Consider the following 25,324-nt stretch of genomic DNA (forward strand, 5'->3'; position numbering starts at 1 on the left):
CCAAAAACTGAAGTTTTTCAAACTTTTATTGAAATGGAAAGTCTTTGGATTAGGATGGAGGTAATATGTTTTGACAAATTTGCATTTGTATATGAATACCTTCCTTAAAAGTCACAGAGGTAATTACATTTTTAAAAATTAACCGAAATGAATATCTAACTAGCTTTATAAAACAAAGTAAAGTGGAGGGGAAAGTAGGGCATTTGGTGAAAACTTGCCTACAATTTAATTTTCAGGGAGTGCTACCATCAAGACAGCCTTCTAAATAAATTTTCCTACATGTCCCACTTAGCCATTTCTTCCGACCCTTAGAATAATAGCTTAACTGTCTGATAAAAGCAGCTACCTTTAAAGTCTGGGCTTTTGATAAATTCCTTGTTTATGAATAAAAGACTGCCTGTATTGTTCTTAATGATTTATCTCATTGGTATACATGGCCTGTTAATGTCTTTACTTACTCTTTGAGCTGTGTGAAAGCAACATGGATAAACCTCAGATGCCAGGTTCACTGTCCCCCCTCACCACTTATTTATTAGCCTGTATTGTATCTAAGCTATATAGAATTTTACTCATTATTTTTAGGAATAATCACAAATAATAATTGCCAAGAGATAGGAAATTGTTAGAAAAATTAATAGTATAAGTGAATCACAAGGAGGGAAACTATTATGTTAGGATAATGGATTGCTACTGGAGAAAATGTCATGAATAAATAAGTGGATATTACCTTTATGTCCTACAGCAATACTTCCACAGAAGGAAAAACAAACTCTCCTAGTAGGGAGAACTTTAACTTCTAGTTACTTAGTTATAATTTATAGACTACCTGGCAAATGAATTTCATATGCAGTACTACTGCTACAACTTATACATGACTTCTGGAAATACAGGAATCCACATTTATGCAGTTTAGGTAAGAGCAATTAAGTAGGTGTAAAGTACCTGGGGAGTAGAATTTGCAAGAGAAAAAGTTTACTATAGGCTCTTAACTGCATGAATCTAATGACTAGAAATTAGGGTGATTTTTTAGATATCTCCTTTTTATAGCATTAATATTAGAAAGAAGAGTGTATACATCAGCATAATATTACTTTCTTGAAAGCTAGGTAAATGTAGATTCTTAGTATGGCAAAGTAGTACTCGCATTATTCTAAATGTATAAGGAATCCAGTTTGAAGCCAAACAAGCTGAAAAATTAAAAACAGAAAAGAGGAAAACCAATTTTATATTTTCATCCTACACATAACAAGTAAATTTTAATTTTACTATGTCATGTACTTCCTTTTTAAATAGCACAGAATGCTATCTTTAGCATTTTCATGAACAAGCAGTAGTTATTTTATATTTATATTGCCTTTTATTTTTAGATTTATCCTTATAAATACATGAATTTCATTTAAAAAAGGAAAAATAAATAATCAGGACACCCAATTAAATCTGAATTTTAAAAAAACAACAAATCATGCTTAGCATAATTATGTCCCAAATATTACATGGGACATACTTACACTAATAAAATTATTTGTTGTTTACCTAAAACACCAGTGTAACTGGATTTCCTATATTTTATCTAGCAACTCTATATAAAGTTAAAATACATTTTAAATAAAGAATACTTCCTTCTTATGAAATTGCTTATAATCTCACTTAAATGAGACAAAGATCCAAGCAAATGTATTGCTCCATGGAAACACATTTATCTGTGTTTAAAAAAAGAAGAAAGAAAAAGCATTAAGTTTCAAAGCTTTCTATATGCTGACAAACTCAGTTCCTTAGTAAAAGTGATCCTAAAATTTAATTTGGAAAACAGGAAATAAATAGAATCATTATATTATCAAAAATAATGAGCAAACAAGTCATTTTAAATTACAGGAGAAAACAGTTCTAGGCTACAAGTCGAACATTGCTAACAATAATTGCTTTATAACTTTAAGTGAAACCATCAACTGAAAATTTAATCTGATGCTTTCATACAGAAATAAAAATGAAAATTGAACTATATATGTTCATAGATTTTAACTATGAATTTTAAAAAACCATTTTATTCTAAGAAACAATATTTTAAAAACACACCCCTGTAGAGTAGCTTTCTACATAACTTGTTTATTAATGTAGTATATAGCCTCTGCATAGACAAGTTGACTATAAGTTGAACAAAAAGAAGTCAGCATTTTCCTAAGCTGCTATCTACACTGACAGATATGCAGTGTAACATTTGTTGACTTAAATTCTTTATTTAAAACAATTATATACCAATATTGATTTCCTGGATGTGATAAATACACCATCATAATATAAGATGTTATTAATAGAGAAACCTACTAGAGCTCACTATACTGTTCTTACAGCTTTCCTGAGTCTAAAATTATTCCAAAATGAAAAGTTTACTTTAAAAAAAAAATGAAGTAAAAAAATGCCACTGCTTTTGGATTATAAAAATATTAAAAGTCATTCTAAACCTCTTCACAGACATAAATACCATTTCTTTACAATAGGAATCACTATTATATCCCACTTTTGAAACATTTTCTCTGTAAAACAACAGGCAGAATTTTAAGAATGGAACACTTCACAGATTCTGATTTTCTTGGGTATACATATTAAAACATTCAAGTGAACATGTCACTAAGCAAAGTACGTTCACATTTAATAATTACACCATATACTAAATAAATTATATCATATACTTTCTACAAAGTATATGCAACTAAAGAATATATAACGTTCTATTGCCAAAATATTTTCAAGGCTGTTTTATTGCCTTATATTCCTTACTATTACAACAGTCAATTGTGATAATAAACTAAAATATGTCACTACTGAGGGCATAGGAAATATGATATATGTATATCGTACTCCAACATAACCACTACAGTTTTAAACCAAATAGTTATTTATTGGGAAAATGAGAAAAACTCAATTTGCCTAACAGTACAAAGGACACTGAACTGTCATCTACAAGAGTCTTACTTTCTTAAAGGTTTAGGAGAAACAGAATTTAATGTTAGAAAAATGATTATTTTTCCTTAAACTGAGACTTCATATATTTGTAGTCAAATTCTGTTAAGAGTGTATATATATATGTATATATATATATACATACATACATATACATAACTTGATAATATTGATTCACTAAATCAATGTGAATAACTCTTAAATTCACTTCCACCTACTGGTTCCCCCTTCCTTACAAAGGTCATTGTTTGTTTCATTGAAAGGGGAAAGTGCTTAGGAAAAAAAAAAAAAAGCCAAAATAAGGGACAGGTATGTAAAACAGAAACGAAATATTGATCGGTACAGAAGAATGAGCACAAAACTTCCTGAAATGATGGGAAACCTGATGATAGGGTACCTGAATAATTAGGGGTATTAAATTGGGTGCAAAATTGGGCAGTACAATCTTTATTTTCAGTTGAAGTAGACAATCACCTGAACTCTGGGGGAGGTGGGGGTGCATAACATCTATTTTCTTTCTTTCTTCTGTTTCAGGGATTAAAATGGAGTGGCTAAAAAACTTAAAACTGGAAGGATCAGTCCCCTTCAAAGATATAAAGATAACCCTAGGTAAATTGAGTTTTTTTCTAACATTCACAAGAAGTATAGAGTGAAATGAACGTAATGTAAATCAACTCATTGTTTGGGCACTTTCAAATTAGTTGCCAAGAAAGGAGTGAAAACTTGATAAGCAGGCTCCAGTTTCCATGTGTTAAGAAACCTTAAAACTTGTGGGAGCACAATAAATTTAAAAGGAAGAAAAGTAAACAAGGAAAATGCTAAGCAGTGAAACACTGATGTGAACAGGGTATAAAGGATTTTCTTTAAAGAAAAAACTATAAAGAGTTCCATTGTGCTTTTAAATTACAAATTTGGATTTCTTTGATTTAAGCTGAGTCTGATTTTAAAGTATCTGTCAGAATCTCCTGATCCATTTAAATATTCAGACTGTTGATGCTATTTCTTACCTATCTTGGGGAGAAATTAAATATAAATCAAAATCTTAAGGAAGCCCACATTTTCAAATAGGTAAATAGCTATTTTGAATGAAGCAACAATGTACTATACTTTTTATCCTCCCGCTCTGGCACAGAAAGTGCATTTCTGAAGCGCAAACCAGGTATGTTCACTGTTTGCAGCAGTTCCAGGTCTTGAGCCTTTTCCCCAGGAACCAAGCAAAAAACACACAAATTCACTAAAATAAGTGACAAGAGATAGCAGGCAAATCCCAGGTGGCTCGTCTGCCTTTTTCCAGGAAAAATGTGGCCTCAGCTTTCATGAATGTGTACTTTGTCTTGATAGGAATGCATATTTAATCATCAAAGCAAAAATTTTTACACTCAAACATCAGATCCTTTAGTAGAGATTTTTAAACTTTTTAAAAGTCACAAACAAAATGTAAAAAGTGATGCCAAACTGTTTTGCAGGCACAAGAAAGGTGAGAGCAGGGAAAGATTAGATCATCCAGACGGGGATTTTGAAAGACACTTGTAGTTTACTTGTGAAGCTTCATTTAGCATTGAGGTACAGGGGAAATGCTGTTCCTGGTGACATCGCAGTGGGAATTCCCACTCCAACAACCCATGAAATGTTACTGCATAATTATTCACCTTCTGAGGCCCATTAGAACTTATCAGCAGAGAAAGAAATTTAATTTAAACTCACCCCTCGGTGGTAAAGAATGACCGAGACATGAGATCAAAGCCGGAAGCTCTGTCCTCCAGTGGTTTGCAACACCTAGGCACAATAGGGTGAGAGAACGCTACATTCCAGCACTTTCCGGCTTTCCGGACCCTGGAGAGAGGGGTGGAGGTGGGGGCCTCCACACCGGCTGGTTTGAGGGAAGGACTCCGGAGGTGGATGTGTCAAATACACCCTTGAATTCTAGGAGGCCAGACTGCTTCTACCCGAGGCTTCAGGGGCTTTTCGAGAGAGGCCCAAACTGCAGACCAGTTAAGCCGTTCCCCTCCCTTGCCTGCTACTGGGATTGCGGGTCAGTGGTGCCGTGGATTTAACCACAAGCTGGACATGCTTGGAGCCATAGCACACGCAGGTGTGCAGCTCTGCGAACTCTTGAATATTGAAGACGACGCTCAGATTGCGGCACATCACAGGGCACTTTAAAAGCCTATAGAGGCTCCATGTATAACCAAAAACAAACTCCAAATTTAATCCCTGGCATATCTAGAGAGCACAAAGTGGAACTCAGATCCAAACCTGCTGAGAGGGGCCTCTGTTTCTCAGTCCACCCCAGGGAGCAGCAGGTACATTCTCCAAGTAAAGATGATCTTTAAAGTAAGTATGGTACTTTTTCTGAAGGACTGACCCGTTCCTCCTTTCAGATGTCACCAAAATATGGGGCCCGGAGAATATTGCTGGCACTCCTCAAATATTCAGCTGCCAGAAGCGTGGACCAGCAAGAAGGGAGAGGAAGAAGCCCAAAAGAGGTTGTTGGGTTTTAGGTACAACGCAGCAAAGACAAGTTGAGTCAGCTCAACAGGTACAGTGATTATATATCTATATATACCTGTCGATAAGATTCTCCTCTAGATCGTCATTTGTGATTACTGAAATAAAAAATCAGTCAATCGGTCCTGATTTTGCTTCCCTTATGCCAATAGTGTGAGAAAATGTGCACAAATTCCTTCATTTGAGTCCGACAAACCCTTAATAAAATGACAAGAATAAAACTTACTGCCGACAGAAGACCGCTGCAGTTTGTTGAACTGCTACAGAACCAGAAACGGGTAAGAGACAAGTGAGAGTGAACAGAGTAATTTAGCCAGGAAAAGAGCACAGTCGATGCTATACCGAAAGAAATCCAACAGGTTCAGGAAGAAGGACCTTGGCCCGCCACGCCGCGGGAGGCCCGGGTAGTACCGGCAGGACGCGGCACTTGGCCTGCCATCCCGGGATAGGGTGGGATAGAGGCCCGAGGGTGCCGGCGCTCGTATGGCCAAGGGCAGTGGGCGGATGCTGGTGATTTGGCGAGCAAAAGGAGGGAATCCGCCCATCCCAGGCCGCCGGCTTGTCTTTTGAGCCTGGAAATGAGCGCGGGAGAAGTTCACCCGGCGATTCCCGCGGTGGGTTCGCGCGGGGCCAGACAGGCTCTGGGAAGTGCGGGCTGGTTGGGCCGGTGTCGGCAGCGGCTGGCGCGCTGCAGAACGCGCACGGGGCACAGGGTGGCGCTCGCTGTCCGTGCAGCGGGAGGAGGCGGCCGCGGTGCCTTTGTGTGCGCGGGCGCCGCGCGCGGCGGCTCGGCTGGCAGCACAAGGGGGAATGCGGGCGGGTACGGTGGTCCGGGATAGACTCGACTGCCGCCCTACCCTTCGCTGCAGCTCTTGGGTGGACAACGCAGCTCGTCCGCTCATACGCTTCCGGGGAGTCGGAGAGGCTTTTTGAGAGCAGCTGGCAAGTCGAGAAGGGAAAGCAAAGAGGAAGTAGCGTTGAGAGAGGCTGGAAAACTTGGGCTCAACACATCGCTTTGAATTCACTGAAACAGAATAAGGGCAACTTTGGGCAGCCCAAACTCAGCCTCGAGCCCCGCAAGAGAAGCAGCGGGCGTCTCCACCTGCCCTCCCGCGCGGCCAGAAATGGCTTGTCTGAGAAGTAAAGTTAGGGAGTGGGCTTAGAAGAAATTCCCCAAATGGACAGGAAAGAACAGTGAAAAGCAGCAGTTTTGAGCGAACGCTTCATTCCCAGTTCTCAGTCATCCTCCAGCTCCTTTCGCTGTCTCTGAAGCTCTAGAAGCCCCGACTGTCGTTAGGAATCGAAGCAAAATGTATAAGGCTGCTTCCTCACCGCCAGGAGACTCCGCAGGAAATTAAATTAAATTAACACGCGCCCAGGGACCAAAGAAAATAGATACCACCCCTAAACCCCCTCCCCCCGCCAAGCAAATCAACACTTCAGCGTACAGGGAATGCGGCGAACCTAAAGAGATCGCCACTGACGCGCATCCCCTTAAACCTTAGCGGCTGGAGCAAGGAATTATCGGCTTTCCTTTAATCCGGAAGCAGGGAATAGGGCGAAAGCAAATTCTGAATCTTAATTTTTAAACAACAGCAACAACTGTATATCGAGCAAAGCCTTCAAAAGATACCACCCAGAACGACAATCCAAAGTTAAAAATGAGTACACTTCACTCCCACTGATTCTTTACTTAACACGATTTTCTTTCAAGACAGTGATAGAATTAATCTGCTTGTCTACTTTTTAAAGAAAAAGGGGGGGGGGGGCGCGACAACATAGAAATCATATTTTTAAAAGACAGAGGGGCTTGATCATACCTGAGTTTTTCTTAAGGGTGTAGGGAGAAATAATAATACCTGTTTGGACAGAAGCAGTAAAAGTCAGCAGTAAATTTTAAACCCCAGTTTATTCAAAATATCTACGTCAAATTAACCCCTCTTTGAGGCTGTTTGAAAAATTGAGCAAAATGTAGAATTTCTCTACCAGTTTAGGCAACCAGAGAACAATTAAATCTACACTCCCCCTACCCCCAAAGTTCCTGCCTTAATTTACCAGCCTAAAAGATCAACTGACCTTTAAGCTAATCCTCTAAAATAAAACATTTATTTAAAAAAATTCCTCCACAGGCCCTCTGTAACATTCCACTCGATAATTTCAACAAAAGATCCATGGGGAAATGAAAATGTAGATGGCAGGATTATCGATTTGTCCGCTCAGGAGTCCAGTCTCATCATATGCTTGTCTTTAATTTTTAATTTCAGCATTCTGTCCCCAATTGAGAAGGTATACCAAGATTGGGGTAAGATGAGAGTGGAAGGAGGACAAACCCATCCAGGAACTTTTTCTAGTATCAGTTGATAAAGAAGAGTACCTCATCATATTTGCTTAAATTGTTTCAGCTTAAACAAATTCTTTGCTGATAGTCTGTCTCAACAAATCATAGTCATGGTCCTAAGCAAAAGACATCATCCAAAAAGAAATTGAACCTGAACAGGAGAAAGCAGGGTAAGGAAGAAACACTCAAGTTTGGGGATGAAATGAAGCAGGTTAACAGAAAAGCTGGACTCAGCTGCAGCCCTATTCTAGTCTCCTGAGGGTGGACTGATATATGCTGGCCTGTCTGTGGGTCAACAACTAGTTTAACTCTACCTTGATCTGCAAGACTGAAAGCTTGTCCCTTGGTTATAAGTGAGACCAAGCCTTTGGCTTCATTTGAGTGAGCCTGCAGGCACTGTTATGGGGTGCGTTTGCACAGATCAAACGGGGAGAAACCAGAGTTTTATACTTCATCCTCTATCCTCCAAAAAGATGTGCACCCCCAAAAGGAAACCCTGGCCACCCTGCAGAAATGAATTTGTTGGCTATAGCCAACAATACAAAATAAACCAAAGCTAAAATGGGGAGAAGCCAAAGGAAGAAAGTGAAAATCTGAACATCCATCCATACTGCAGAAAAATCTGTCCCCGTTTATGCACCCCAGAATCTTCTTCCAGACAATATCTATCCTTATCATCAACCACTTTGTAAATCAAATGTGATCCTGGGTAAAATGCAACTGATATAATGAAGGTACCAAGCAGCTTTTTTCTTACCTGCCACTACATTTAACTCCTTCAGAACCGTTTTCTCTGAATCCCTCAGCACTGCAACTTTCAATAAAAAAGAAACAACACTTAAATTGTGTTCTGCGTGTTATTCCTAGGAAGAAAGTGACAGAAAGAGACCATTTTACTTTTTAAAACCATTATGTAGAGCTGTAGTATACCAAAGAATTAGAGTTTACTTGCTTGCCTAAAGCCATAGGGGTTGGAGTTCTCAAACATCAGCACAAGCAACAGGATTAAGGCATGCTGTTACCTGGGCACAAACTACATTATTCTAAAATACTTTATCCCTGTCTTTTTCCTATGAATTTACAGTATTTATAACACTCCGTATTTTCACTTGTTTCTATGGCTAATAATGACTTTATATAAATTTCATTGAAAATTTGTCAGTTCAAGATGCACACCAAGACTGAATTTAGGGTGGGGAAATGCAAACGGAAAGAAAGAAGCTAAACTTAAAAGAATCTGAACACACTAACTTTTTATTCAGTTTGTTTCAAAATAATATTAATCTAATAGTGAAATACTTTGATATAACAGCAATCAACATTTAAAGTATTTTATGTTTCAAAGTATGGCTCAAGGAACACCCATTGCTTAAATGCACTTAGACATAACAAGACAGTATTTTTTTTATTGGCATCATTGACACCTATGAACAATAGCCTAGTAGATAGATTAAGGTTTAACCTTCCTTTTCTTTGGTGTCTGTTTAGAGACTTTAAAAGAACGGATAACTCATTTCAACAGGAATCTACTACTGATATTTACCACTACATAATCTTTAGCTAAGACATGGAATGCCAAAAACAAGCTTTTGTTAGCTTGACCTCCTCCACCCCCTAACAACAAAAAGTTATTCCCAAACCCATGTTTTTATTTTAGATGTACTGATCTTCTAGTGTAAGGCTTGGCCTTTTAAATACCAAATGCAACCAATGGCCAACAACCTGACTCCTTCTGGAGAATGAGAAGAAAGCAGAACGAAGAAATTTCTTTCAATTGTTTTGTGACTTTGTATAAATTTTAAGAGCTCAGTAAATCCTGATGCTTGGAGCTAAAATCTACTGGTAAATAATTACATTTCTTAGACACTACAGTCTTTATCTTGGTAAACAGAGAAAACACAGCTTCCCCAAATATACCATTCCATCTAAGTAATAGCTTAAAAACAATTATTTAAATATTACCTCAAAACAGGGCTATGTTTTGTTTAAATTAGACATTTAACTGAAGATAAAATGCAAATGTCCATAGTTTAAAAAGGAAAAAAAATACAAATTAACTGACCTAGTCTTTATCTGAGTTTATTAATACCATTTAAAATATTACAAATAAATCAATTACATTTCATGCATTTAAAATGCAAGTCTAAAATGTTCCAGAGAAAGGCTTTTCATTTCAATGTGAAATATCCAAATTATTTCAACATTACAATGATCAATTAGTTTGCAGAAGCTGCAAACATTTAAATGTAGTGTCAGGAGTGTTTATTATTAACAGTTAATATTACCTTCAGGAAATACACAAAGGCCAAAGTTAGTTGAGATTCACTTGGACATTTTATTTAACACATGGGTTTTTGGCAGACCCAGTTATTATGAAATATAAGAGAACTCTCACTTTAACTATGCCTGAACTGCCAGCAAATGCAAGTAAGTACATGCTTCATTAAATTAAGTGTCATCCCACATTTATCAAATATTGTCTTAGTTACAGTTTGATACCTATCTAAATTCATATTCGAGCAAAACTAGGCCCTGAAAGTGCGTTTGTGGCTCTGCACCTCCAGAAGTGAGTTCAAAAAATCTGCAGCTCATCAGAACTGCAAGAATAACTCTTAATATTTTCGTGTCAAAAAAAAAAAATCAAGTTTACTTCAATATATTTTCAAATATTTACTGGAAGTAATGTACAAGAAAAATACTATACAAAATCGTCTCCTGGACAACTGCACCTCGCACCCATACACTGGTGGAGTTATAGTTAATTGATATCTAATCTAGAACGATTCTCCAGTTGTACAAACCATTAGGTTCAGATATATCTTACAATTTTTTTTCTGTTTTTCCCTTTTGGCATTTAAACTACAGCCTGGTCCGAAATAAACAATAGCTTCTTTACTTGTTTATAAGTTTAAATCACACACAAAAAAGTTAAACCCTAAGAATCTTCAACGAATTGCAAGAATTTACAGAAATGGGTTCTATACAAATTGACTGCTGGACTAGGGGAAAAAAAGAGATTATGCTCGGGAGTGGTGAAAACGAGGTAGCAAAGGACAAACACGGATATAGTTAATCTGGTCTCACCGGAAAGGGGTATTTTTGCATAAGAAAAAGACACCTACCCTCACCCCCACCCCCAACCCCATAAGTTAATGCGATCAAAATAACTTTGGGATCAATATTAGCACAATTTTGAGAGAAAGACTTGCTTACTGATAGAGGAAAAACTACCTACAAGGGAAACCAAATAGAAGGATGCTGTTGTTTTCTTTAGATTTTCCGTTTAAAAAAGTTATAAAGATTAAAGAAGGCTGTTGCATCGATTCACCAAGACTGCCCTTAGCTAAAACTTGCATCGGTACCACCCAAGGGAACAAAGGGAAAGAGTCAGGGCTGGCGTTGGAGAGCTGAACTAGGCAAACTCCGGGTCTCCGTGCCCCGAGATGGGCACCCGACAGCTCTGCGAAGGGCAGGCCGCGACGCCCGGCTGCAAGGCAGGGCGCTCTGCAACTCAGACGCCCGAAAACGCGGTTCTGGTAATGGTACCTAGCCAGTCGGCGGCTGGCCTGCCCCGGAGGCCCTGGGTGGCGCTCAAACTTGCTCAGCCTAGTTGTTAACCGCGCGTGCAGGCACTGGATCGGTCGACCCTTACCTCCAGCGGCCACTTCCCTCTAAAAGATGTGCCCGTCCCAACTGGGGATGCTGACGGGAGAACAAGGAGAGGACCAGAATTAAAGGCCTGGCGAGGGGCCGGCTGGGGCTGTTCTGGGCCCCAACGGTGTTATCCGGTAGACAGACAGCTAGGGCCCAGGAGAGCAACGCGTGTTACTTACATGTCCACATTCCCTTTACAAAGTTGTCACAGAGAGAGTTAAGAGAGAGAAGGGCAGAGACAGAGATAGTGAGCAGGGTGGAGAGAGACTGAAGCCAAAGCCAGGACCCACAAAGCCCAAACGGACCAAGGTGGGAGGAGGAAGGGGAGAGGGGCTGGGGCGGGGTGCACGTCACTCCAGGCCGTTTCGGTGACCGGGCTCGGGGGGCGGCAGCAGCTCCGGGGAGTGGCAAGGCGGGCTGCCTGCGGCGCTGTGCTCGCTGTCGGTGTCGCTGCCCTTCTTGCCGCCGCTTCCGGACCCTGCCGAGCCGCCGCCGCCGCCGCTGTGCGTCTTCACGTGCTTGCTGAGGTGGTCGCTGCGCATGAAGCGCTTGTTGCACACCGGGCAGGCGAAGCGCTTCTCGCCGGTGTGGGTCCGAAGGTGCCGCTGAAGCTCATCGGAGCGCGTGAAGCGCTTGCCGCAGAAGAGCCAGTTGCACACGAAGGGCCGCTCGCCCGTGTGCCAGCGCAGGTGCGCTTTGAGGTGCGACGTCTTGCCGTATACCTTGCCGCAACCCGGGATATGGCAGCTGTGCAGGCCCTTGCGCCGCAGGCTCGCCCCGGCCGGGCCCAGCCGCTCCGCCTCTTGGCAGTTGGGGCAGTCGCAGGTGGCGCGGCCAGAGTAGCGGCGGGCTGAAGAGCGCGGGGAGCCCCCCAGAGGCGCCGACGGCCCCGCGCTCAGCATGGAGCCCCCAGCGCCGGCCAGCGGCGACGGGGCCGAGTCCGGGTAGGAGCCGGGCAGCACCGGCTTGAAGCCGTCCATGAGGTGTTGCCCCGCGGGGCTGAGCAGGTGCGAAGAGGCGCCGCTGCTGAAGGCTGAGTGGCTCAGGCCTGAGTAATCCGAGTTGTAGCCTCCGAGCGGCGAGTGCAGCGAGGTTTGGAGCCCCCCGGCGGCAGGGTGCAGGGAGCCGGGCAGCGCCGCCGCGCCGTTCGGGTTCTGCACGTCGATCCAGCCCGCGCCCACGTCCCACCAGCTGGAGGCGCCGGCCGACCCCACTTCGCCGGCGGCGCCCAGGCCGGGATGCGAGGGCTTGAACCACGACTCGTAAGGGTGCGCCATGCCCACGCGCGGGTAGATGCCCTGCAGCCCGTCCACAGAGGTGTGCACCTTGGAGATGAACACGGGCTGGTGGGAGCCGTCCTGCGAGTGTGCCGAGGAGCCGCCGCCGCCACCCCCGCCGCCGCTGCCCCCCGACACGCCAGGGGCCTGGAACACCGAGTAGTCGTTTGCGAAGGGAGAGCTCGAGGCGGCGGCGGCCGCGGCGGCGGCGGCGGCGGCGGCGCTGCTGGAGGTTAGGGAGAAGGCGCTAGAGCCGGGTGAGCCGCCACAGCTGAAAGAGTCGGACACCAGAGCCGCCGCCGCCGCAGCCGCCGCCGCCGCCGCCGCCGCGGCCGAGGATGAGCCGCCGTTTCTGGAGGGCCCCGACACGCCGAAGCTTGAGAGACTGGAGCCCACTACGTTGCAGCTGCCTGAGGACGAGGACGAGGACCGTTTCCAGGGGTGGAAGCCTTTGCCGAAGGAAGATGAGCTGTCCGAGAGGGAGGAGGGAGACGGGCTGGGGCTGCCGATCTTATTACAGGTAGCAGCAAGCATGGCCAAAGGAGTTGATCCCAACCTCGGTTCTTCCTGAGAGAAGGAGAGGAGAAGGGGTGGGGGAGGGGAGGTGGGCAAAGGTCCGGTGGGGGAGGGAGGAAGGAAATGTGCATCAGTCCTCCAGTAGCCTCCAAAACGCCCCCAGTGCACCCCATTTCTCGCTGCGGCGCGGCGCCACCAACTCACCTGGCTCCCCCAACAGCCCCGGCGCCCGGCTGCTTCCTACTCTACGGGAGGGGACAAGTTTGGCTGCCGGCGTCTGATTCGGGAGTAAAGCGCCACGCTAAAGAAGAGTTTGACAAGTATTCTCACCTAAAACAACACTCTTTTGCACACAAGGCCCCAGGCACTTCGAAACAAGCAAGCAAAAAGTCCAGATTGGGGAGGAAGATTCCTTTGCGGAGAAGCCTGGGGAAAAACCATTGGATTGGTTTTAAGAGCTACTCCTGAAAATCCACAGAAGAGCTTTGAAAATCCTGTTGCAGTTCCCAGAAACCCATCCTGGGTTGTTTCTCCCAGGCCAAAAGACGTCAAACTATAGGGCTCGATCGCTCTTCCTGATTTTCTTTAAAAAAAAAAAAAAGTCTACAATACTAAAAAGAAAATGAGAGCGAGAGAGAGACGGGTTCAACGTACCTGCAAGACAAGGCGGGCTGAGGAATTTTTTAAGGGGAAGAGGGGAAAATCTGCAGTTTGCCCAGGAGAAAAAACTTGCTCTCTTTACCCCCGAAATCGTCTCACGTAAAATAGGCTGGACGCACGTCTCCGGGGCGGGGAGCGGCCAGGCGCTGCGAGGTGGCTTGTCTAAATGCCCTCCGAACCTTTTCCTGCGCTGAAAAAAAGTGACTCTGCCCCCCTCCCCCTCTTTCTTTTCTCTAAACTCACTTGTATTTAAAGGGGGGAGGAAAAAAGCTCTCAATAGAGACTGATAGCCCGTGGCCTGGCCGGGGCGACTTTAACCCCCTCCGATCGGCAATAAAAGAAAACTAATTAAACCAGCAAGAGAAAATCCTGAGACTCACCCCTAGAAGTGAAGTTGCCATCACACAAAAGTGCCCTCCTCCTCTCAGAGGATCTTTTTTATATTGATAAATCAGAGGCAGTGTTTTTTTTAGAGGTGTGCAATACAATGATCAGTTCCGCCCATTCCACCACAATTGTAGCTCCCTCTCCGGCTTTGAAGTGCCGCGGAGGCGCGGCCAGCCAATCTGCGGCCTCGCCGGGCCGCGCGGCGCGCGCGCCGTGAGGTCATCGGCGCCGCCGCCGGCCGCCGTGGGGGTGCTGCGGGAAGCGGTAGCGGGAGGGGCGCGCGTGACTGCGTGTGTGTTACAAAGCGGTTTTGTGTGTGTGTGTGTGTGTAACTATGTGCGAGTGCAACCAAGCTGAGAACACAGTGCAGCCGGGGGAGGGGGTGGGGGGGATGCGGAGAGGTTGGGGACTAGAGTCTGGCAGTGTAACAGTGACGGGGGGAGGGGAGGGACAGTGCAGAGAGGGAGAGGGGGTTGTGAGTGACAATTTAACTGTATGTGTGACAAAGGGTAGCAGACCAGTAAATTGTTGAGGGGAAGGGTGAGTGTAGTGCAACTGAGTGATAAACCTGGGGAGGGAAGAGGGACAGTGCAGTAGAGTGTGTGTTGCGGGGGCGGGAGGGGGGTGTGATAGGTGGTGTCTGAGTGTTTGGTTTGGAGAAGAGGAAGAGTGAATATGTGGGTTTGTGTGTGTGAAAAAGGAGGGAGAGTGGATGCGTGTGTGTTCGCTTCACATGGGAGAGGCAAGGGCAGTGTGTCACAAACGTGGGGAGGGGATCGTGTGTGCTTGTGTGTGTCTCTGCAACGAAACTGTGATGGAGAATAGGACCGGTGCAGTAAAGTGTACGTACGTAAAAGAGAGACATGGCGATTAGAAGAGTGAAACTGACTGCGAAGTTGAGTGAGGTTGAATAAATATTCACAAATGCTATCACTGTCGCCAACTTCCTCAGGTTTTCTTGTAGCTCAAATCTTGACTGGTTTTCTTCCCCTTAATTTTTCGGGTACTGTCACTACATTTTAAAACAATCATACCATCCTCTCCTTTCCTAGCTTTACAGCGGGAAGAGTAGAAATTTAGGGAGGCTGACGGGTATTTTTAGAGCGTTCTGGAGGGTGTGCGCCTGCGTCAAAGAGTTGTTACTTTGATGCGGTAGCTTTTTTTTTCTTCTGAGGGGGGATTCGGCTTTGGAAGTGCAAGTCTCACTGTAGGGGAGACCGTGTGTTTGTCCCGTGGCGATGAGTAAATTTCAATACAAAAGGATTAGATAAAAGGGGGGGGGTAAGAGTATTGTTTTTTTTTTTTTTTTCCTGAAGGGTGAGAAATTGAGCGTTTTATAGAATGTAGAAGTTTTCGTAGGATATCCCACTGCCTCTTTCTGAGAAAAAAAAAATCGGGATTTTGATTGAAATCTGGGGGTTTTATTTATCTGAGAAGAGAAACAAGCTTTTAACAAATCTTGGACCACGTGCATTGGAAGCTTCTGTGTCTAGTGGGGTTTGGGCCAGATGTCTGTTAAATGTATGCATGTGAACAGTTCAAATTTGGTGGATTTTAGAACTTGCTTGCCATTTGTGTTAGTAGTTGCCTACAGAAATGTAATTACAATTTCACTGCCACCACAATGAAACATCTTAAACTACAGAAAGCACCACACTAGTGTAACAAAATGTCCACAGCCTTTGGAGCCCTGTTGAATATCCATATGTTTTTAAAAAGTAATTCACATATTTAAGCAATTACAAATGCTCCCAGAAATCTATTTTTAAGTCAGAATTGATTTTAAAAAATGTTACTAGCTGAGAGAGGTGTTTTGTTTTGACAGAGGAAACCTTTTCATTTTATTGTTGTTTTGAACCTTCCTCAAGTACATCACAGCTTCTGGGGATGTAAAAAAAAAATCCTCCCGGGGTTTACTGAACTCCAAAGTCAGGTTGTAGCATTGTGTAAGTTTCACTGAACAGAGTTGAGGCTGATGTTTGTGGTGTGAGAGTGTTTCTGACCCCTTTATAACAGTGTTGAGATATTGACTGTACATCATATCTATTGATTAAGGGGATAAGGTACATTCTCATACTTCGAAGTAAGTGTGAAGTAAATTAATGAACTGCTTTCTTTCTCTGAAGGCTGACGCTTACCATAAATGTCGTGTTTCTCCCTGCAAGCCACTCTGAATGATTTTAGCGTGTTGAGAAGGCGTGACAGGCCAGCCCAGAAGGAGGAAGGGGTGGGGGAAAGGAGGGAACTCCGTTTAACAAATAAAAGAGAATTAACTTCATTGCTTTGGTCTCCTTCTATAATGATATTCATTTTAAAGACCTAATATACAGTTGTTCAAATTTGGGATTTAATTCTAATCAATACCGTCACCCTCAAAGGTGGAGAAAGAAAGCTTTAGGGAAGACTCCCTTCTATGAATAGTTATTTATTTTATCTTTTTATCCTCCTATCTCTAGTAGGAAGTGAGGCAGGACTTTTGAAAAGTTAAAAGCTGATTCTGAGAGTAAACAAACATTAACCATTGTTTCCTCAAAAAAATGCAGGAATTAGAAAAACACGCATCATGTGATTACAAATTTGAGTATCTACTTTTAAGATTGTATTTATATAAATTCACTTTAGAATCATGTAATTCTGCCTAGGACAATGGGTCACAATGTTGTTATGGATATAATGAGTATACTGGATTCTTCAGTTTGCATAAGGTTGACTTGCAGATTTTCACAAAGGTTTGTATGTACATCTTCATTATGAAAAAATATATTTTCATATGTATATGTATAGTCCATTTACTCCCACTTTAAAATCAGGTGTTTATTTTATACTAGTATTGTCAAAGTTTCTTTTTCACCCTACCGCTCACCCCAAAATAAGTGGTTAGTGTTTGTCCTAAGGTATAAGACAGAATTAAAAAGGAAAGGCAAAGAGAATTATATAATTGACCAAAAATTGAAACAACAATAATCTTGAAACAGTGACCAGCAACCAACCAGACCAACAATGAAACTGGTCTTAATGGCAGCTCTTTCTCCACTTTGCAGAAGTGACTATTATTTTTGAATCCCCCCACAGGAGGGAACATCTGTAATCCACTGTAGACACAGTCTGTCAGGGAAAGCATTTCATAGCACATCCAGTTCCGTTTACCTTTTGTGATATGACTGCTCTTGAGTATTAAACTGTAATAATATGGAGGTTTGGAAGGGGAAGAGGAAGAAAGATAGGAAGTGCAGGCTTTCTAACATCAGTTAAAAGTTTCCCCCACCTCCTAAGTTTAAGTGCTGCCTGGGAGAGGAGTAGATGGCTATTCTGCTGTTTCTTGCAAACCTGTGAGATCCACTTTCAATAAAGCTAAAATCTATTAGCATTCTGTATGCATCTGCAGCATAAATTTCATTTGAATTTCAAATTTAATAAACCAGGAGGTTTTTAATCATCCCTGGTTTTATTTGTTTGATATTAACATGCTTATTGACCGGGTCTGGTGACCAGTTTGATCATTACAGGACAGCAAAAAGTTAATTAAAACGACCACAGCCCCTTAATCATATCATCTGTCTCATCCATGTCGCTCTCTTTATTACCGGTGATGATGGATAGTCTCCCAGATTAATTTCTCTGTTTCTTCGATTTGGACAACAGCTTTTGGGACCTAATTTACATCCTGGGAACAACTTGCTCAAGTATATCTAACACCTTGCAGCTACAATATACATCAACATCTCTTTAGATAGAGTGGAAAAGGGGAGCTTTTTTGCTGGCTGGTTTGAAGACTAATCAATGCTGTGATTTGGAATTCTCAGGTTTTCACAACCAAAGAAATAGAAGGTCCTAAAAGCAAATTAGAGGCTTCAGTCCATGATTTTCCTTTTCGTGGAGTGGGGAGTGAAATATACCTCTGCTGTTTGGTTAAACAGATTAAAATGTGTAGATAGAAGGACAAGTAAATAAAGCCATTTGTAACCATTGAGTACAATTGGGGATTTATAGTCAAAAACATCAAAGTTATCCAGGCTTTCAAGTGTCCAGCAACAGATCTACACCAAGTAAGGTTTTGAAAGTGTCAAGTGTGGTCTGGTAAATACACAGAGCTGAAAAAAGCCTAATAAGGAAAAAAAAAAAACCGCACATGAACTATATAGGCGAGTACCTCTGCTGGGTACGTTTAAACAGGGGTCTACGCTTCTCGGTTTCCTGAGCATTGGCGGAACGCGTAAGCTCTGGAAGCTGATTTGGCCGGTGCCCGCTGAAGACCCAGGTGACCTGATGGGCGCCCCTCCTCAAAGAGGGAGACAGCTCCTAATCTGTGGCCATTGTGCAGGGACCTCGCGCGCGGACTCTTGGCTACTAAATAAAACGTGAAGAAGGGTAGGGAGCGAGCCTAGCGCAGCCAGCCGCTGCAAGGAGAAGCAGTCTGGGCCAGGTTGGAGGTGTCTCCTCGTCCGGAGCTCTTTGATCAAAGTTTCTTTCCTGCTGAAAAGAAAACCTGGCCAGGCATGGACCTGTGGATTCCCGAGGGGCATCCTTTTGCTTTCGGGCGGCTTTACTAGGAAGTTGCCTAACATTTCCTGGGAAGGGAGGTAATAAAAGCCCCTCGCTGGTGGCAGATTGTTGAGCCGTAGGTGGGAAGGGATCAGTCAGCCAGAGTCCAGAAAGGGCTGTATTTTCCTGATTGGAAAATGGGAACTTCCATACTAAACAATAGCCCCTATTAGTGAGGTTATTCGGTTTCAAACTATCCGGCCACATTTACAGCCGAGTCCTTACTTTCCTGGTTCTGCTTAATTGGATGCATTTGTTGACCACAGCGAAGCAGTGGTGACTCTTGATCTACGTGCAAGGATCTCCTGCAAAGCATTGCTTTGGCGACTCTTTTAAATAAATAGGGTCGCTTGAGAAAGCATAGTTTCTTAATTGACTAGATTCCCCCCCCACCCCCACCCCGTATCACGCTGCTTAATATTTATTCTTTCTCTCTGCCACTTAGAAACACTCAAAAGTTAGGGACATTTTAATTAAAAGGGACTCATCTAACTTAGGATATTATGATGCTTTGATTCCTTTTAGCCAGGGCAGTCAAATTGCATATATTCAGAAAGACAAGGAAGACTTTAATGTAGCAAACATATGAATGTGTTGGCAAATTCATAGATAGGAAAAACATGAAGATATTTACCCAAATAGGCATTTTGGAGTATATTAAAGGAAGATAATAATTCCTTATTTGTGTGCATGCATAATGTTCATATCCTCATAGTATGTTGATATGATTGCGTGCTAGTTCTACAGGCAGGCATGTACTCAATGGTATATTTCATATTCATTTCCCTGCTACCCCACAGATGAAATTGATAATTAATTCTACAGCATTTCATATTCCTCTTTCATCATGCAAATGAAGGAAACACAAGTAGGGAAGAGAGTTTGCTCATTTGTGGTGGGGGGTGTGTGTGCGTGTGTGTGTTTGTGTATATTCTAGTTGAACAAGGCAAGAAAGAGAGAGGCTTAGACGTTCAGACAAGTTGGCCTCTGATTTTTCCTACAGTGGATTTGTTTCAGCTGTTTTCTCTTTTGGTATTATATATCACTTTATCACAGCTAACATGCAGAGTTAAAAACTACTGAATTCTTATCCTCAACACTATTGATTTCTTTTCATTCTGTTCTGTTACTAGAGGAGGTAATGCTCCCAGATTACCTCCTTGGTCTCTTCCAGACGGTTGACAATTGCAATCGCAGTTTCGGGAAGATAAATGTTACTTTGGGAATTGTGTTTAATTACAAATAATCTAGGAGCTGCACCCGGTCTCTAGGTTTAACCACACTTATACATCATTGTACAAGATTTACAAATGGGTGATATTTGTGAAAGGGGATACAGTTCACTTTTCCAAAATCAGGGGGCAAACTAGGATGCCCCCACTTGGTGTTTGTCTCAGATATAACATAGACCAGAAAACACAACAGAAAGTGTGGGGCCTCAGGGTACTTGAAAGCTTAAGAAATCTTTTTCCAGTGAAGTTTACCTTCAGATCAATTTTATTAAAATGAAAACCTGAAAATAAACCAGTCTTTGTTGAGTCTTTAAAATCTCTTACGTAAAACCATTTTTGTAGACAGCATTTATGAATTCATATATTATATTTTCTTTTCTTTTTTTTCTCACAGTCCTGTAGATTTTCATTGAAATAGCCCAATGGTTATTTTTTACAGTTCCTCTTGTAACTCAGCTGCTACCTTTGTGTGTCTGATTCCTTGCTTCTAGGGTAGCTCAATTAGTGTTGTTTGTGTGTGTGTTCGCTTTTTTTCTAATAGTCTTATTAACAAGAAAAAAGGTGGCGAACAGGTTATTCTCTTAACCTGACCTGGCTGTAAGAGTAAGATGAGCAGCACTGAACAGATGTCCCCATTTAAGCCGTTCCTTTCCCACATGCCTGCTGGATATTGCAGGCGCTCAGGAAGCTCGCTTCAAACCTGGCCCATTTCAGGCCATAATGGCCACGTTATTTCGGCCCAGTGAACACGAACAAAATCGCGTGCTTTAGAATCATTCGACTCTGAGTCCAGGAAAAGCAGGGGGTGTGGTGGCAGTGGGGGTGGCTAGGGAGGGGTGTGTACGAAGGGGAGGTGGGGTGGGGAGCCCATTTCATCTGGGATCTCAGGAAGAGAGCTTGCTCAAAAGAATTTTTCCCTAGCAAATATGGTATAATTTACAGCGCAACTTAATAATCCGAGGGGCAATGCAAAAGCCCTTTGCGTTGTAAACTGCTTCTAATTACCTGCCAGAGCAATTAGCTGACTATCACGAAGAAATTAGATCGCTCAATGTAGCATAAATAATGCGAATAATTTTGTAAGAAGAATGGAAAGCGAGACCTGGTGTTTCTTTATAAGGAAATAACACCTCGTACTGTACGAGCCCTCCATGAACACATATTAATGTCTAGGCATGCATGGCAATGAGTCCGAGCAGGAACCCTCTGGCTGCTGTTCAGCACTTTTTCCGTTTACGTATGCGGGGTGAAAGTCGGCTTCCAGGCGTTCGATCTCCAGCCTTCCAGCTCACAGTAATTAACACATAGCGACTTCAATGGGAAAACCTGTTTTCCAGATGATTTTTACAATGCAGCTTTATGTCTCATTTGGCAGTTTAAATAGCTGGAGTTGTTTTCTGGCTTCATCTCTACTATCATCTGTTGAGCATATTTTGGTTAGAATACTGAATCTCACCCAAAACTTGGGTGCAGGCTTTCTCTAACTTTTTTTTTCCCCTAAGAAGTAGGGCTATCAGAAGTCACTCTGAGGCCACTAGGGCAAAGAATTCTTGTGGAGACGTGAAAGAGACCTGCTTTCCTGAATGTGATTGCCGGGTATATTGGAATATTTTGATGTGCTTCATTTTAACTTTTTATTTAAGTCTACCTCAGTCATATTGTTATAGATGTATATAATTTCTCTTGTTTCCTATAGGAAATTTATATGGTGAGTTCACACATAACTAAGCAAAAGATTTTAAGTCAAGTACTGTGTTTGTAAATCACAAATGAGTAGACAGATTCCAAAGATGTTTGGTAGTCGAATACCTATGCCAACACCTACACACACACACACACACACACACACACACACACACACACACGATTTCCAGTGCCGCGGAAGTGAAGGGAGTCACAGCCCCTCTTTCCATGGTTAAAGAGATGGGTCACACCCTTGGGTCAAGTTGAATCAGTCTGGAGAGCTTCCGTGGTAATCGGACTGGACGTTCGCGCTGGTCACTGCAAAGGGTAGCTTGTGAATCCGGGAGCAGCCTGGTCGCGCACAGTCCTCAGGGTGTGTTCCACCCCCGCGACCCTAGTGGCTTAGGGCTAGCGCCGCCACACCCCCATACCCTACTCAGCCCTACACATCGAAAGCTTCGGCCCAGGTCATTGGTGAGCATCTTTCACTCCTGTTTTCACTGAATTTTGCAAGACTTCTCAATGGCCTTGGCCAGACCGGCCGCACTATGCCCAGTTTTCTGCTTCTGAGAAGACAGACTGACTGGTGATTGGGGAGTTCTAGATGGAAACGCAAGGAACCTCCGTGATCAACTGAGTCAGCCCAGTCTACAAATTTGAGTTACTGCTGTTTATGGCTTCACGTCTATGCAGCCCTCCCTCTTAAATAGATGGGCGCTAGCCACCTTAGGCTCCTTTCCTGGAGCTCAGGGCTGCAGGGTTAGCGGGAAGGATATAAGGGTACTAAGAGGGGGACCTGCTTAGCACACACCGCCCCCACCTTAGAAGGTGTTCGAAATAAAATATCTACATCTGCTCTAGGAAAGTCGTGAAGTGATGCGCTAAACTTTTGAGTTCAAGGGTGTCTACCATAACCGGTGCGAAAATTCCCCTTTCAAACCCTTAACAGAAACGCCCATCTAGACTGAACAGAGGCACGTTTTCATTTAAGGCTAGACAAGTATTGACTTCTTTACTCAGCAGCAGTTGCTTTTCAAGAGGAAATAAAACCTTGAATCTTGCTTATGGATTCTGGAAAAGTAATAAAGTTTGCCCAAATACTGAGAACGCAATTTTCCACAATCGCCTCACCGGAACAAACCAACTTACGGTATTTCACTTTGTAGCTCGGTTTCTTTGGAACTCTTAGCACCACCCCTCCCCCAGCGTCGCTGTGAAGATTCTCCCTCTTAAATGACAAGGATCTTGCTGGCCACTAAAGAAGGCTGCCGCCCCATTTTAGTTCAAAACAAGAGCAGGACTGCAGGGTTTAGAGAGTGGGTGAGTGAGGTTCTAGCTTTTTTCCCTTGAAGTAGCAGCACTAATTCGCAATAGCCAGTGTAGTCCTTTCCTTATCTGTCGTCTTTACTTAAAAGTTTCTTTCTAAAAAATTCTCGCAGCCTTTCTTAAGATGAGACAAATAAACTGAATTGATCGTTTTGTCTGTTAATTGCTCTAAAAACATCTTCCAAAGGGGCCTCATAAGACAAACACATAGCTCTTTGATCAACACTGAAGAAAGCAAACATTGGAAGGACGGAAGCCCACTACTTTGGAGTCTACACTCAGCATTTACAGCCCTGAGATGGAATGTCCATTACCTTCAAAGGGTCAGCTATTAACGGCAGAACGTTCTCATTTTTCTGTAGATGGTACTTTTCTCAAGATTGCTATTGCTATTACACTCGTGCTAATATAGGCATAATCTCCTCATCCCACCTCATCCTCCTGAAGCGGGAAAACGCGCGCACATGCGCGCGCGCGCGCACACACACACACACACAGAGACACACAATTGCTGCAAATTGAAACGATTTGACAAGTACTGTCCAAGATCAGTTTATTTGAAGTTTTCTGGATAAAAGTGTTGGAAGAACTATGGAATCCACTTCAAAACTCTCTCTGCTCTGCTTCAAGAAGCTTAGAGAACAAAAGGAAAACAAAAGTGATTTCCACAATTCCGGCATACCTACCCATTGGGACTCTAAGAAGTGTGTAGCAACCTAATAAAAGCCAAAGTCAAACCAGAAGCAGCAGTGTTTGTTGTTGCTGAAAGACACCCCGCACTACTGACTTTATTGACTGACTGGTATTAGGACATTAAAGAGTGTTTTGCCCACTTTCAGTGCTTTAACAGATTTTAGCAGATTTAACAGAAAATCGGCCAATTAATATAGGTATCTAAAGTTCCAAAACAAACCTTAGATGGATATACACAACTAATTTTGCTGGGTGATGCTGCTGATTGACCAACCAAGTCAAAACTACTCTTTTTCGGAAGCTTCGTTCATTCGCATTTCCTTCCCCATAGTTACTAGGAATTAAGGACAGAAATTCCAAAATGGCCAGAAATTGTAGGAAATCTGTGGGAGAAAAGTCAACCCAGTGTTGACTTTAAAAAGGCCTGATATGTACATATTCCTAACTCAGCTGCAGGTGAGACCCTTGCGGACAACGGTTCCAGTATCACTTTAAGCACCAGCAGCCACCACGGTCTGCGACAGGCAAGACTCGCGAGGCCGCGGTCGCTGCGCGAAGACGCGAACATCCGCGAGTTCCCGCGATTAGTTATCCGGGCCACCTCAGAGGCACTCCCCCCTTTTTTGCCCTCCAGCGTGTACCGGTGGTCTCATGTCCTTTCTCTGTGCTATGCCATCTAAGAGGTCAGGAGACTGGCAAAGAAAACTCAAGACTGTAGCCGACGGGTGGGGTAGGGGGATTAGAAAGACTAGGAGAGGCTCCCCCGTCACATCCGCCTCCCAAGGTGGTAACCGCCCAGCGCTTTCCTGGAGCTGAAGCTCCCCAAGATGTCACTTAGTGTCCTGTCCTTGGGACTCTAGGATAAAACGTGAGTAGTGGACAACGTTCCCCACCCGTCTCAGGTCGGGATGAAATGGGCGCCGGTTGTCTGGAAGGCAGTCACGAAGACCTTCCAAACGAGGGCCCGTCGGGCCTCCCGGGTTTCCCAGGGCTCGGAGCCGGGATCTCCGACAGCACGGCGGAGAGTTTCCGCACCCAGCAGTCACAATATTTGCACAGCCTTTTCTTCCCTCCCCTCGCCCTACCCCCACCTCGACAGCCGCCCATCCCCAGGCCCGGCGCGCAGGCCCGCGCCGCCTCGCACCTCCTGGTCTCGGGCGTACGCCGCCCGCCCGCGCGGTCCGGACACCGGTGGCGGCGGCGGAAGGCGGAGGCGCGGCCGCTGGGCTCAGCCGCGGCCCAGCCCAGCCCCGCCCCGCCCCACCCTCCGGCCCTCCCCTCCGCTTAGCCGCGCTCTCCTGCCGAGCGCCGCCGCCGGCTCCGCGCTCTGCCCCGCTCGGCCGCCGCGCTCCCCGGCCGGGAAGGCTGCGTCGGCTCCCGCCAAGGGGGAGGCGCCACCCCGCCTCGGGGCGGGCGTTCCGCGGGGACTCCCGGGCCGGCCACAAAAGCCCCTTTTCGCGGGCCGAGCGGGACGGGAGTCGGGTGTGCGGCGGCGGCTCCCCACCCCTGCACTCAGCCGCCCGCCTTGCTCCTCCTCCTTCCCTCCTCGG

The 25,324-nt window shown here is 44.0% G+C and overlaps 1 protein-coding gene across 1 annotated transcript; it reads right to left on the reverse strand.

Annotated features, from left to right (window-relative positions):
* Nucleotides 1-11,808: 11,808 nt before the first annotated feature.
* SP8 (Sp8 transcription factor) lies at nt 11,809-14,312 on the reverse strand. Its single transcript, XM_069588802.1, has 2 exons — nt 14,292-14,312; nt 11,809-13,302 (listed from the first exon to the last, which is right to left on the reverse strand). The coding sequence occupies exons 1-2, from the start codon at nt 14,310-14,312 to the stop codon at nt 11,809-11,811; spliced, it is 1,515 nt and encodes a 504-aa protein (XP_069444903.1).
* Nucleotides 14,313-25,324: the final 11,012 nt, after the last annotated feature.

Source organism: Ovis canadensis, chromosome 4 (genome assembly GCF_042477335.2).
Source record: "Ovis canadensis isolate MfBH-ARS-UI-01 breed Bighorn chromosome 4, ARS-UI_OviCan_v2, whole genome shotgun sequence".
Lineage (NCBI taxonomy): Eukaryota > Metazoa > Chordata > Mammalia > Artiodactyla > Bovidae > Ovis > Ovis canadensis.

Excerpts from the sequence above, each read along its gene's own strand:
- SP8 (XM_069588802.1), bottom strand. The coding sequence starts at position 14,312 with ATGGCAACTTCACTTCTAGGG. Across the intron at positions 13,303-14,291 it reads TGGCAACTTCACTTCTAGGG|GAAGAACCGAGGTTGGGATC; the intron begins GTGAGTCTCAGG and ends TCCTTCTCTCAG.